General features: G+C 45.6%; 1 protein-coding gene across 1 annotated transcript in view; it reads left to right on the forward strand.

Annotated features, from left to right (window-relative positions):
- Positions 1–5,539: 5,539 nt before the first annotated feature.
- T265_04766 (hypothetical protein) overlaps positions 5,540–13,620 on the forward strand; it is a gene marked incomplete at both ends in the record, with an annotated part of 21,753 nt that continues 13,672 nt past the window's right edge. Inside the window, 5 exons of the mRNA XM_009169591.1 lie at positions 5,540–5,643; positions 6,119–6,239; positions 12,010–12,115; positions 12,287–12,372; positions 12,825–12,897. Coding sequence (XP_009167855.1) covers positions 5,540–5,643; positions 6,119–6,239; positions 12,010–12,115; positions 12,287–12,372; positions 12,825–12,897 — 490 coding nt within the window. The remainder of the gene's footprint in view (positions 5,644–6,118; positions 6,240–12,009; positions 12,116–12,286; positions 12,373–12,824; positions 12,898–13,620) is intronic.

Raw genomic sequence — 13,620 nt, forward strand, 5'->3', positions numbered from 1 at the left:
ATAGCGGTCGACGTCAACACCAGATAATCGTTTTTAAGGCGACAAACTAATAAGTGTGAAAGATATCCGGAACTTCACGTTTATTATCCAGACACTGTTTTCTGCGTTCATCCCTGCTGTTTTTTCGGGGATCGATCGCCATCTTAGAATGAAACAGACAGTAGGCGTCTAAGCCAGTGATTACAAATCACCAAGACATATAACAAGACAGGTTACAGCTTGCGCTTGGAAGAGAATCGGACAGGCAAACCACCGGCTGTGTAGATAGAGTGAGAACGAATTCAGTGCTTCTATTTCGTGTTTACGAGATGATTGTCTCCAGGAGAGGTGATGATCTACCGGCGCATCGTGTTTTTTGACAACGTAAGGTTCACCTATTGATTTTAGGTCAGTACATGTGAAAAAGAGAAGGCCTTCGCAGCGGAGTTATTTATTAGGAAATGCCAACTGACCGGTTACAGACCATTGAACAGGGAAGCAAAACTCTAATCTGCATCTTAGTTACAAAAACTGGACACAGATCTTCTCCCGAACGAGTCTTCCTAGAGATTCGTTGCCTCCACTCATTCGTCGGTCAAATCCAAGCAAATGTTACAAAGTGGCCCCACGAATTCCGCAACAGAATTCCCTTTTTCAATCGACGCAAAGCGAAATTCTACGAACAACACATACTACTCGCGTGCCTCCCGATCAGTAGTATCACCGTTACACACCTCCACCCCTTAAAGCTCGTTCGCATGCCATCGATTTTCATTTCCCTCCGTCAGGTCGGCTTCGGCAGCGGGTCTGCTCGGCCGCTCTTCAGGTGTATCATGCCACTTGAGAAGCTGCGTCCCATTCACTACTTTCGATCCCCGACCATCTTGAATGGTATAGACGTTCCCCTACGGTCGGTGACGACAAACGGCCCTTGCCATCGACTTGGTTGGAAGCTTCGAACTTCAGGGTGATGACCGCTGGCGATACTTCATCTTAATAAACAATGGCCAGTTCTCAAAACGGCCTGAATTTTCTCTGGCGATCGATTTCCTTCATTATTCAGGCACTAGATGACCGAGTTCCGCCAATTTGTTCGATTAAGCCAATAAGAAAAATATGGTCGCAGGGTGAATTATTTTCATACAGATTTTCACCGAGGAAAAGGATAAAATAGGCTAAACAACATGCAATAAATACACTAATGTCGTCAAATATTTCTGAAATATCCCAAGGCTCTCAGTGGAATAATGTTTATTTAGAGTTAAGCTTGAGCTCATCCAGGTGTCCAGCTGCCCGGAAGTAGAATAAATATCTCTCTGGTTTTATTGGGAAACATGGAGACTTTGCTTCGACGAGTCGGAATTTCTTAAACTCCCATGTGCCCCAATTGGCTCTGTTACACACGTCGTGGCTCTAAGGTGAACGTAATATGCCCCAACTCACTTTAAAATGATGCACAACACAAATGTCTTCAGCAAAACACAGAAACCAGCTCTATCCATGCGGTAACGACGCTTAACGCAGCTTACTTCTCGGTCTGAACCTCCCAAACTGGTGTTTCTGACAAAAAACAACGTAAACTAGATAAAAACCATTGTAAAGAGCGCTATATGTAAAGCGTCTGATCCGACGACATTCCGGAAAGTTTGACACCTCGATGGGGAAGCTGAAACCGGGTTTCGCGGGATGCTTTGAGTTGAGTGAATCATGGGTCAGCCACAGGGCCGCCTGAAGCAGGATCAGCAAACAGTCCGCAATAATGGCCATTCGCGGGCAGGATAGACTTCCAGGCTGTGGCAGCATCAAACAGAGAGGTCACCCAAGAATCCCAATACTTTCAGCTCCAAAATTTATGCGAGTAAAGCAGATATCCTAGGCCAACATTTTGCAATTTGCTGTATATGCGCTCAATCCAAAATCACCCCAATCTACCGTAACTTATTGCGATTCCTTTTAACTAATCTTCTTTCTACACTTTTGAGGCACATTCGAATTTGAAGCTGTGGTGTAATGGGGCTTTCAGTATAGGCACAATGGAATGGAATTTTCGAAGGCTATGGCGTGAGCTATATGGACCGAATTAATCGAAGTTCAGAGTAACAGTCCAACGCCTTGAAAACAATAGAGGCACCGCAGCGTCTCAGTAGGACTGGGTAATTATTTCACCAGACGTTTCCGCAAGATGTTGATTGCTCCAGTGGAGAGTAAAATTTGGTGAGCTGCCAAAATGTGGACGTAGATCACACACAAAACATACGTACACACCTAACGAAACGCAACATTGTGGCACGAAAGGTTTCATTCCACAACTAAATGTTTTGCAGCTCCAAAACCTTGTGCAGCCAATGGGCTCAGTGTTTTGGCGGCGGGATCTCAGTGATCGCAAAATGGAATTGAAATCAAGATAGATCTAAGGTGTCACTGACTGAATGAAGCAACAATGAAATCGAACTCAGAGAATTACTCCAAACCTAAAGGCCCCATTATTGTATCCAGGAGTCTCAAAAGTGCTAGGAAAGAATTACAACGAAAATTCCGCAACAGCATTGGTTGCTTCAGCGAACAATAAAATTAGGTAACTTGACAGAATATGAAATTAGATTAACACGCAAATAAACGCGACATTTTGGCGTAGGAATTTTTACTTTACTCGTAAAGGTTTCGCAGCTGAGAGCATTGTGTGAATAATGGCACCGTGTTACGCCTTCAAAATTAGCATCAAATATGTTCATTGAGAAATTGGGGACTGTATCCTTTTCATCCTTCGTGGCGTTTGGGAAGGCGTTGAATGGATACATCAACGACAACTACGTAGTATTTCTGCGCTCACCTGGTAACTGAAGCGCCCACACCGACTTGCGTCATGAACGGGTGTACTACATACGCATCGGTCAGCCAGCAAGGCAAACGGGAGGTTGCGGAATCCGAAGAAGATATTAAACCGAGCACGTTTTCTAATGTGAAAACGCATTCTTGTGCGGCAGTCAAGGGGAGGTCATTGTAGCCCCATATGCCCCTCCAGATGGCAGAAGATTGCGTTGTTTCGATGCCTCCCATATGTAGTGAATGTAGACGGAACGCACACCGCAAGCAGTTTTGGGTGGGATTTTTAAAGCACCTAATATTCGGCCCGTAGGTACAAGCTGTATACCTTTCTGATCACGGATGGCATGGGTAGCGGACGTCCGATGATGTATGCCTCCGTGGAGGGCGAACCGTTTGCCCCCTATGCGTAAACTGCCTGACTGTTCAAGGAAATGGTGGAGGCAGTATCTCGTAAAGACTTTTGTCATGGCAAGTTTGCGGCGCAAATGCGGGCTGCAAGAGTCGTGCTCGGTTGAGATATAATGTCGTGCCACTTCCATATCAGAAAGGCTATCAGGAAGCACGTTTCATGTAATGTCTACCTATTTTTGGCTTCAGACATTCCGCGAACAGCCGACATATATTCTACCGCATGGATCGCCTGGACAATGCCATACAATGGGGGTTTGTTTATCATAACACGGGCTCAGATTCCGACAAAATTTGCAAATACGGACCCGCGTTCCGTCTCTTATCTTACGGCCCACTGGTTGTATGTCACCCGCACAATCCGGGATGGTCCAATTTGGTAGTATGACCAACAAGCGTCTGGAGAATGCGAATGGTTGTCCTAAAGACCGGGTGACCACTCCAACACACTGGAGCACGCCATACAAAACGTCAATGGCATGTCGAATCGCACATGCAATGTTTGGGGGGCATCCTGCGGTCGGTGCAAGTCAACACATTGTAGATTGTGTGTGTAGATGGGAGCTGTGTTTGGAGCAGCTTATTAGGCATGTGCGTGCGTGTGTGTGTCGGCTAGGCTCACGCCGCTCTCCGCCGTGCTCGACGTATTTTCCATGTGGTTGTCATCAACATACGCAATCCTTACAGAATTCCAACCTGGTACGATTTATCCCGCAATAATGGACGTGACTTCCGCGTTGGTAACCCAGAATAGAATGTCATTATCTTCAAAGCCTTTCAATCTCTCATCTCCTTCCAAAGTTTGTAAATGTGGTCGTTCTCGTTCAATTTACGCTACTGAACACGCTTCATTAGTGACCCTTTTTGAAAGATACGGGCTGATTACCTATTTTCATTGTTTGACCGGACTTACATAGGTGTCCGCGTACGCCTGTGAGACACATTCGTCATGGCTTTTTCAAGTACACAATCAGTCGTTGCAACCGCCCCTGTCTCTGCTGAAGGATACGCAGTGTTCGCGAAAAACCTGGGGGCCGCCTATTCTGCAAGGTTCACGAACTCGCGCAATAGCTCAAGTAACTTGGCCGAATATCTGGATCGTACCACAGCCTGAGAAACTCGAAGGCAACTGCCGTCAATGATGAAACGTCCATCAAGTGCCATCGAAAAGGTTTTGCACGTCATCCTGACAACGAAGAACTACGCCGACTACACGATCACACACCGCGCGAGGCGAAGTTCAACGCTGACAGACTGATCAGCTCTTTTCGAAGTACCAAATTTAATATGTTCAAAAATCAGGAGAGTCTTGGTACCGAAGCACGCCGAAACCATCGACTGCTGCTTGAGGAACCAGAGGCCCTTCAGCAAATGCCTAAATAGCTGAGGTTCTGCTTCATCATCCGGTTCCACGCGAGATCGAATATCGGCAGGTATCTCACCAACAGCAGCGTTTGAAACATTCGGGCGCAGCACGTGTTTGGGCGGAACAATCCAAGAAGGTCCTACTTATGTTGCCAAATATGCACTTCCCACAAGTTGCATTCCCGGCCTGGGAACTCAGTTTCACCAACAGGGACGAGGCCGCTATTTTTGAAATGGAAACAACCGTATGTCGCATTTCGTTTGTTTGATCTATGAAATGCCTGAAATTTTCCGAAGATCTCCAGACTTCTTTCCAATATATAGCACTTTTTCTACAAATCAACAGAAATATTTTTTGCACCAAATACGTATTGTGGATGTCTGTCGTAAAAGTCTCTCTGTAGACATTAGTTTTATTTTGATTGAGGCTGCGAATGACGTGAGAACTTTCTTACTAACTTTTCTTGGCGTGGTGGTTTCCAAGTCAAGTCACCATATCTAATAGTGCGGTGGCAATCTGAAAGGCAATAAGTGATGTATTTCCATTCGTTGATTATTCACCGCATCGCGCTCGCACAGTACGTAACATTATCAAATGTTTTCCGCTACCCAGTTTCTTTAAGCTTTTTTACGGGCACGCATACATCAAACTTTGGAGGTATTGGGCATCTCTTGATTTTATTCGAGTAAAATACCAACCATTTTCTGAAAAAAACTTTCATCTTACCTAACGCTTCGAACTGGGCCAAATGTAGAGTACCGCGTGGAGCACACTATTTCATTCACTACTCAAGCCCCGACGCCTCAAGGTGGAGTGGTTTAATGGGAAAATTGGATTATGGGAAGCCATACGAGTGTTACGGAAGGGCGTGACGTGTCTGATATGGAATCATTAGAAAGCCATGTCAGACGCGTCTCGTCGCGACCTCCATACTGTCGGCTAGCCTAACCTAAACCGCTCATGCCGTCGAATGATATCTCACCCCGTCTCCAAAATGGCATCGTACTTGTACTCAACCCATCCACTTATAGTTTTGAGCAGCGACAAGCACGGAACGATACTCAGTGATTAGTGGCAACAGAAGTCGGCCACGCAACCAGAACATACACATACGGGAAACTTGCTGCGTCCAGAATCACTTGCCGACATCTACTAAACTTAGCAAATTAACATAGCTTGGAAACCAACAGGCTGCTAGTCTGCTCCCATTGGACCCGGGATTTAACGGCACAATTATCGTTTAATTAGGTGCTTTGGACTTGGCATGACATGGAACTCAAACCGCCAGAGCTGTGTTGGACGTGGCCTTGAATTACGTTCAAGAAGCGCGTTAACATTTTGATCACGAACGTTTCGACGTGTTTGTTTTACGGCTTGACAGCATGGTTCAGCATACGGGTTCACAAGAAATCCCCCATCAACCTGAACACGAACACGTGTATTGCATTCTGTGTCTGTTGGTTGGAATTTCAAGTAATCCACACCGGCGAGTGACGGGATGTGGCAGTATATGACCCAAGGCACCATTTTCGGGCGTAGGTCATCGATGGACCAGCCACCGGACAAACTTTGCTGGAATTTTTATAAGATGGCAACGTATGTGCTGAATGCGGTCTTGAAGATGCACAGGAGAAAAAGGACGCACAACAAACTCAGCGCAGTGTCCATTTTGTTCACGTTGATACCATCGAAGCTGCGATTTTCAACGAACCGCTGTAACTACCTTTTGGTGCCTTTTACGAGCAGAAATTTGATTAAAATCAAAACTTGCGCTATGGCATCCACGCACCGGTTATGGTGCACGTGCTTGCCTTAAACGTGCCGCTTTGTTGTGATTGATTAAGTCCATGCGTACTTATATGTTCTCAAGTTCGTGTTCCTGTGTTTTTCAGGACTGTTTCCAGTTGACGGCTCATTTTACTCATCAATAGGTCTGCATTTACCCAATTTTATAGGTCCACCGCACAAAGCCTACCCCTTTTCAACGATGCACGTTGGTATGACCAGTGTTTGACTGGGTTAACGGGGGACAGGTGCCTTAATTAGCCGGAAAATTTGCCCGATATAATATATGTTTAATTAAATCTCAGGCTAGATGCTGGTTGCCGCAGAAAAAACGGAAACGAAAATACAATCGTGTTTTACGGATGCACAGTGGCCAACGAACAGTGTACTAGTGGAAAGAATTCTCTCTTGTTATCTCTCATACGAATTTTACGCGTAAAATGAATACCTCTCTTATGGCTGAATGGCGCATTAGTCAACAGGGATTTATGTGGTCAACGCCGGCGTCGCGTTTAATTTGAAATCGGGACGTACATAATGAAATTCTCTGGACGACAAACAAACCCCGCATGTTGACTGCCATCTGCTTTGCGTTGCGTCTACGGAACGAAATGACTATAAAACACAGAAGTGGTGCCCTTTTCAGTAAGTGCGCTGGCGCACTATAATCCCGCCTTTGGTTTCCGGAGTGCGACCATAACAAAGAAGGTGAGGACTGTGACGCTGCACACATAACAGCGAAGGTTACATTGATCGGACGCCCTACTCCCCACGGGTGGCGAGTCGTAAGAACGCCGTCACTAAAACCATTGATTTGATCATACTGGGAAGAATCCGACAAGAAGTCAAATGTTGAATATTTACACCCGTAGGATAGCAAGCTTTTGGCTAACCAGACGAAGAAGTGATACACCGATGCCTCACATAAACGGTGTTCATTATTTCAGTACTTGTACGGAGTGTGCTAGTTGAGAGAGGTCACATAGGTCACATGAAATGTACAAATGCCGCCATTGAAAGCGCCCATTTAGTCAAACGTAAACAAATCGACGGGACATCAAGTGTGCCATGTTTGCGCCTGCGACGTGACAGGCCGATCAATGTGGTGTGTTTCCGCTAACCAAGTGGACAATAATACACAAATGGGCTAGGACGTGTGTGTAATGCGGTGTTTTCGGCTTCGTACTATCCACCGTTTGCTAACCGGAAAAGTAATGTTGCATTTGACAATGGATCTTCACCGTTGACCACGCCCTTCTGAGAAAACCTAATTTACAAATGCCAATGTAGACAGTTTAATGCCTAGTCAGCATTCCCGTCCTGGTCACATGTCTCGATGGTTGCTGCTTGCAGCGCGTGGATTGTCACATTTTAGACCTCTGTACTGGACGCTGCTTGAGAAATTCGGCTGTCATACGGGGAGCAATACATACTCAATACAGGGGGTGCAATTCAGCCGAGACAATCTTGTATGCGCTTGTTTATGCAACGGTACCCTTGATGGCTATTTTGCCTCTATACTGACAATAACGCTCAAGAAATAGTAGACTTACATGGAATGCAGAGTTCTCATAAGTGGACGAAATCTTTTGAGCTGGTGGGTCACATGAGATCATCTTTGTCTTATTCCTCTAGCTGACGCTCTACAGCGTTAGCCGTATTGTTCAGATATATACTCACGGCTGTATAGTGATCAAAATGTTAACGCGCTTCTTGAACGTAATTCAAGGCCACGTCCAACACAGCTCTGGCGGTTTGAGTTCCATGTCATGCCAAGTCCAAAGCACCTAATTAAACGATAATTGTGCCGTTAAATCCCGGGTCCAATGGGAGCAGACTAGCAGCCTGTTGGTTTCCAAGCTATGTTAATTTGCTAAGTTTAGTAGATGTCGGCAAGTGATTCTGGACGCAGCAAGTTTCCCGTATGTGTATGTTCTGGTTGCGTGGCCGACTTCTGTTGCCACTAATCACTGAGTATCGTTCCGTGCTTGTCGCTGCTCAAAACTATAAGTGGATGGGTTGAGTACAAGTACGATGCCATTTTGGAGACGGGGTGAGATATCATTCGACGGCATGAGCGGTTTAGGTTAGGCTAGCCGACAGTATGGAGGTCGCGACGAGACGCGTCTGACATGGCTTTCTAATGATTCCATATCAGACACGTCACGCCCTTCCGTAACACTCGTATGGCTTCCCATAATCCAATTTTCCCATTAAACCACTCCACCTTGAGGCGTCGGGGCTTGAGTAGTGAATGAAATAGTGTGCTCCACGCGGTACTCTACATTTGGCCCAGTTCGAAGCGTTAGGTAAGATGAAAGTTTTTTTCAGAAAATGGTTGGTATTTTACTCGAATAAAATCAAGAGATGCCCAATACCTCCAAAGTTTGATGTATGCGTGCCCGTAAAAAAGCTTAAAGAAACTGGGTAGCGGAAAACATTTGATAATGTTACGTACTGTGCGAGCGCGATGCGGTGAATAATCAACGAATGGAAATACATCACTTATTGCCTTTCAGATTGCCACCGCACTATTAGATATGGTGACTTGACTTGGAAACCACCACGCCAAGAAAAGTTAGTAAGAAAGTTCTCACGTCATTCGCAGCCTCAATCAAAATAAAACTAATGTCTACAGAGAGACTTTTACGACAGACATCCACAATACGTATTTGGTGCAAAAAATATTTCTGTTGATTTGTAGAAAAAGTGCTATATATTGGAAAGAAGTCTGGAGATCTTCGGAAAATTTCAGGCATTTCATAGATCAAACAAACGAAATGCGACATACGGTTGTTTCCATTTCAAAAATAGCGGCCTCGTCCCTGTTGGTGAAACTGAGTTCCCAGGCCGGGAATGCAACTTGTGGGAAGTGCATATTTGGCAACATAAGTAGGACCTTCTTGGATTGTTCCGCCCAAACACGTGCTGCGCCCGAATGTTTCAAACACTGCTGTTGGTGAGATACTTGCCGATATTCGATCTCGCGTGGAACCGGATGATGAAGCAGAACCTCAGCTATTTAGGCATTTGCTGAAGGGCCTCTGGTTCCTCAAGCAGCAGTCGATGGTTTCGGCGTGCTTCGGTACCAAGACTCTCCTGATTTTTGAACATATTAAATTTGGTACTTCGAAAAGAGCTGATCAGTCTGTCAGCGTTGAACTTCGCCTCGCGCGGTGTGTGATCGTGTAGTCGGCGTAGTTCTTCGTTGTCAGGATGACGTGCAAAACCTTTTCGATGGCACTTGATGGACGTTTCATCATTGACGGCAGTTGCCTTCGAGTTTCTCAGGCTGTGGTACGATCCAGATATTCGGCCAAGTTACTTGAGCTATTGCGCGAGTTCGTGAACCTTGCAGAATAGGCGGCCCCCAGGTTTTTCGCGAACACTGCGTATCCTTCAGCAGAGACAGGGGCGGTTGCAACGACTGATTGTGTACTTGAAAAAGCCATGACGAATGTGTCTCACAGGCGTACGCGGACACCTATGTAAGTCCGGTCAAACAATGAAAATAGGTAATCAGCCCGTATCTTTCAAAAAGGGTCACTAATAAAGCGTGTTCAGTAGCGTAAATTGAACGAGAACGACCACATTTACAAACTTTGGAAGGAAATGAGAAATTGAAAGGTTTTGAAGATAATGACATTCTATTCTGGGTTACCAACGCGGAAGTCACGTCCATTATTGCGGGATAAATCGTACCAGGTTGGAATTCTGTAAGGATTGCGTATGTTGATGACACATGCATGGAAAATACGTCGAGCACGGCGGAGAGCGGCGTGAGCCTAGCCGACACACACACACACACGCACATGCCTAATAAGCCCAAACACAGACACGCACATGCCTAATAAGCTGCTCCAAACACAGCTCCCATCTACACACACAATCTACAATGTGTTGACTTGCACCGACCGCAGGATGCCCCCCAAACATTGCATGTGCGATTCGACATGCCATTGACGTTTTGTATGGCGTGCTCCAGTGTGTTGGAGTGGTCACCCGGTCTTTAGGACAACCATTCGCATTCTCCAGACGCTTGTTGGTCATACTACCAAATTGGACCATCCCGGATTGTGCGGGTGACATACAACCAGTGGGCCGTAAGATAAGAGACGGAACGCGGGTCCGTATTTGCAAATTTTGTCGGAATCTGAGCCCGTGTTATGATAAACAAACCCCCATTGTATGGCATTGTCCAGGCGATCCATGCGGTAGAATATATGTCGGCTGTTCGCAGAATGTCTGAAGCCAAAAATAGGCAGACATTACATGAAACGTGCTTCCTGATAGCCTTTCTGATATGGAAGTGGCACGACATTATATCTCAACCGAGCACGACTCTTGCAGCCCGCATTTGCGCCGCAAACTTGCCATGACAAAAGTCTTTACGAGATACTGCCTCCACCATTTCCTTGAACAGTCAGGCAGTTTACGCATAGGGGGCAAACGGTTCGCCCTCCACGGAGGCATACATCATCGGACGTCCGCTACCCATGCCATCCGTGATCAGCTTGTATCTGCGGGCCGAATATTAGGTGCTTTAAAAATCCCACCCAAAACGGCTTGCGGTGTGCGTTCCGTCTACATTCACTACATATGGAAGGCATCGGAACAACGCAATCTTCTGCCATCTGGAGGGGCATATGGGGCTACAATGACCTCCCCTTGACTGCCGCACAAGAATGCGTTTTCACATTAGAAAACGTGCTTAGCGCCGCGCTGCGAACCTAATACAAATTCGAATAAGCCCCAAATGTTTAGAAAGTGGATGAAGGAAATCAATTTCATAAATTACGGCAGAATGGGGTGCACACGCAAGCACGTATTGTAGAAAATGTAACAATTTTGCCTGAAATGTTTCTCCTCCCATCATATTTTTTGTGGATTCATTTCGTCCCGAGGACTCCTCTAAGTGACTGGCATCGGAGTGTCACTCTCCACCTGGGACAAACTCCTGGTTCATTCATCCTTGCCATATCACAGGGAATGTCGTGCAGTTCTTTGCGTTTGTGCTTCTTGTCACACATCGGCGTCTACGTATCCAGCCAGCATACGGCTTCTTAGTCATGTGCGCTATTGAGTGTAGTAATATTGGCTCTGAGTTTTGGGAAACTGGTCATAACCAGAAATGTACGCGAGTGTCTAGGTCCTCCAGATATAGATGATTGCGTGAAAACAAGTGCAGCTACATTGATATTCATACGATACACTTTTACGTTTCAGCACACATGGAGGCCAAGATTTCTGGTGTGTGGGTGCCGATATCTGCCCTTCTTAGTCATGTGCACTATTGAGTGTAGTAATATTGGCTCTGAGTTTTGGGAAACTGGTCATAACCAGAAATGTACGCGAGTGTCTAGGTCCTCCAGATATAGATGATTGCGTGAAAACAAGTGCAGCTACATTGATATTCATACGATACACTTTTACGTTTCAGCACACATGGAGGCCAAGATTTCTGGTGTGTGGGTGCCGGATCATATCTGCCCTCGGAGCGGTATTTAAGGCTAGGAGTTTTGCTATGACGCTATTGCGAAACGTCATAATTTTTTTATCTCGTGCCACTCTGGGCGTTACACGTTTCGAAAATATGTGCAGCCACCAGGTTGAATTCATACAATCCCTCCCTCCCTCCCAGTTAGAGGTACTCTCACCGCCAGGAGGCTGAAAGCGACCCATCATGCACATCACCTGATGTGCAGCCCCAAAACCTTGGAACCTATAATAACGACGAAAATTTGGGAGAGCGTAAATAAAAAATATAGCATGTCCAGCAGCATTTAACCGCGGTGACCCTGAACTTAACGGAATGAACTGAGCTAGACCCTGACCCTGAAACGTGCACGCATTTTAGGGCGCGTTGCCTGAAGTATTTTCGCCATCGGGACATGCTAGATTTTTTTGTTATACTAACTAAAGGGGGAATTCGGTTGTGGTGTTTTCCCAGCACGGTGGAGATGTTCAGAGTGTCTATTAATACATTTCTCAAATCTTTAATATTGAAGGTGATCAGCAGCCATCCCCAATTAACATCCGTTTAGGAAAATGCTGGACAATCTCCTTTCGTTCACGATTCTCGCGCCATCAAAATGCATATGGACAATGAATTCAACCTTCTGTTCATCGTGAGTTTGTTTTTTGGGTCTAGCTTTCAGGCTGCCTATCAAAATATCTTGCAGTTGACCTATGTGGACAAATTTTTAACTTCCATAGCACTCGAGTTTAGAGACAAATACAAAAATGAGTTGCGCGCGAACAACATTATGTGTAAATTTGACGAACTAGCCGAGATTTATACAGAGAATTTGAAAAGAATTGAGCGAGAGGACCGTGCTTTGCGTAAATCTGCTAAGTGGGTAGCTGCTTCCTAAAATTTACTGTCAGACCAATGCGTACCTTCGAGGAATCCGAAAAGTCAAAGAAAACGGTGGCCTCCATGATCATATCAGGACCCAAGAAGTCTGAGCGAGTCGCTCCTGAGAAGAAAGCGTCCAAGACTGAATCTCCGAAGCTGTCCGAAGGCCATGAAGGTGCGCTTATTCCCGTGCTTTTTATTCCGTATAGTTCAGACGGATTCTGCCGAGGATATGCTGGCCCAGAAGAGGCGAAAGCTCGCAGAGAAGTTGAAAGCCTCAAAGAAACCAAAGGAATCCACCAGGTAAATATTTTATTCGAAATATTTCTTGTTGTCTTGGTTTTATACATTTATCAGACGATGTGTCGTGGCAGATAAACTGTACTGCACCTTTTCATATTACTCGGCCAGTCAGCATCGCCATTACTGACAGCATTAAAGCACTCACAAACCTGTGGGCCAAAATATTAATTGATCTGGTTGGAGCGTCACATGAAGAGGGACAATCGACGAGCCTAATATTGGTCTGGATTGCGACAGGGCTTCATTTGTACTAGTGTAATACCCACATTACTGGTTACGGCATCTAAGAAATGTCGCACTCAAGGCGACGTTGAAGTATGGGGGGATATTTGAATAGCTAGAAAGGTAGATGTCAGTTCATTGTCCGCTATGCCGTATACGGCAAGTAAGACGACCGGGTTTATGAAGCCAGATAACGACCGATGTAGCAGAAAACCTGCCGCAGTCGTCATCATCCAGAAGAATTTTAAAGTAGCATATTCGTAACTGGCGAACAACGGTGACGATCCACTTGTGGCTGGCATAACCGTTTGAAGTGCCCACATCCTCAACCCCCAGTCATACACTATGGATTAGAAAATGGAAAGTGTTAAAG

The sequence above is a fragment of the Opisthorchis viverrini genome, assembly GCF_000715545.1.
Source record: "Opisthorchis viverrini unplaced genomic scaffold opera_v5_82, whole genome shotgun sequence".
NCBI lineage: Eukaryota > Metazoa > Platyhelminthes > Trematoda > Opisthorchiida > Opisthorchiidae > Opisthorchis > Opisthorchis viverrini.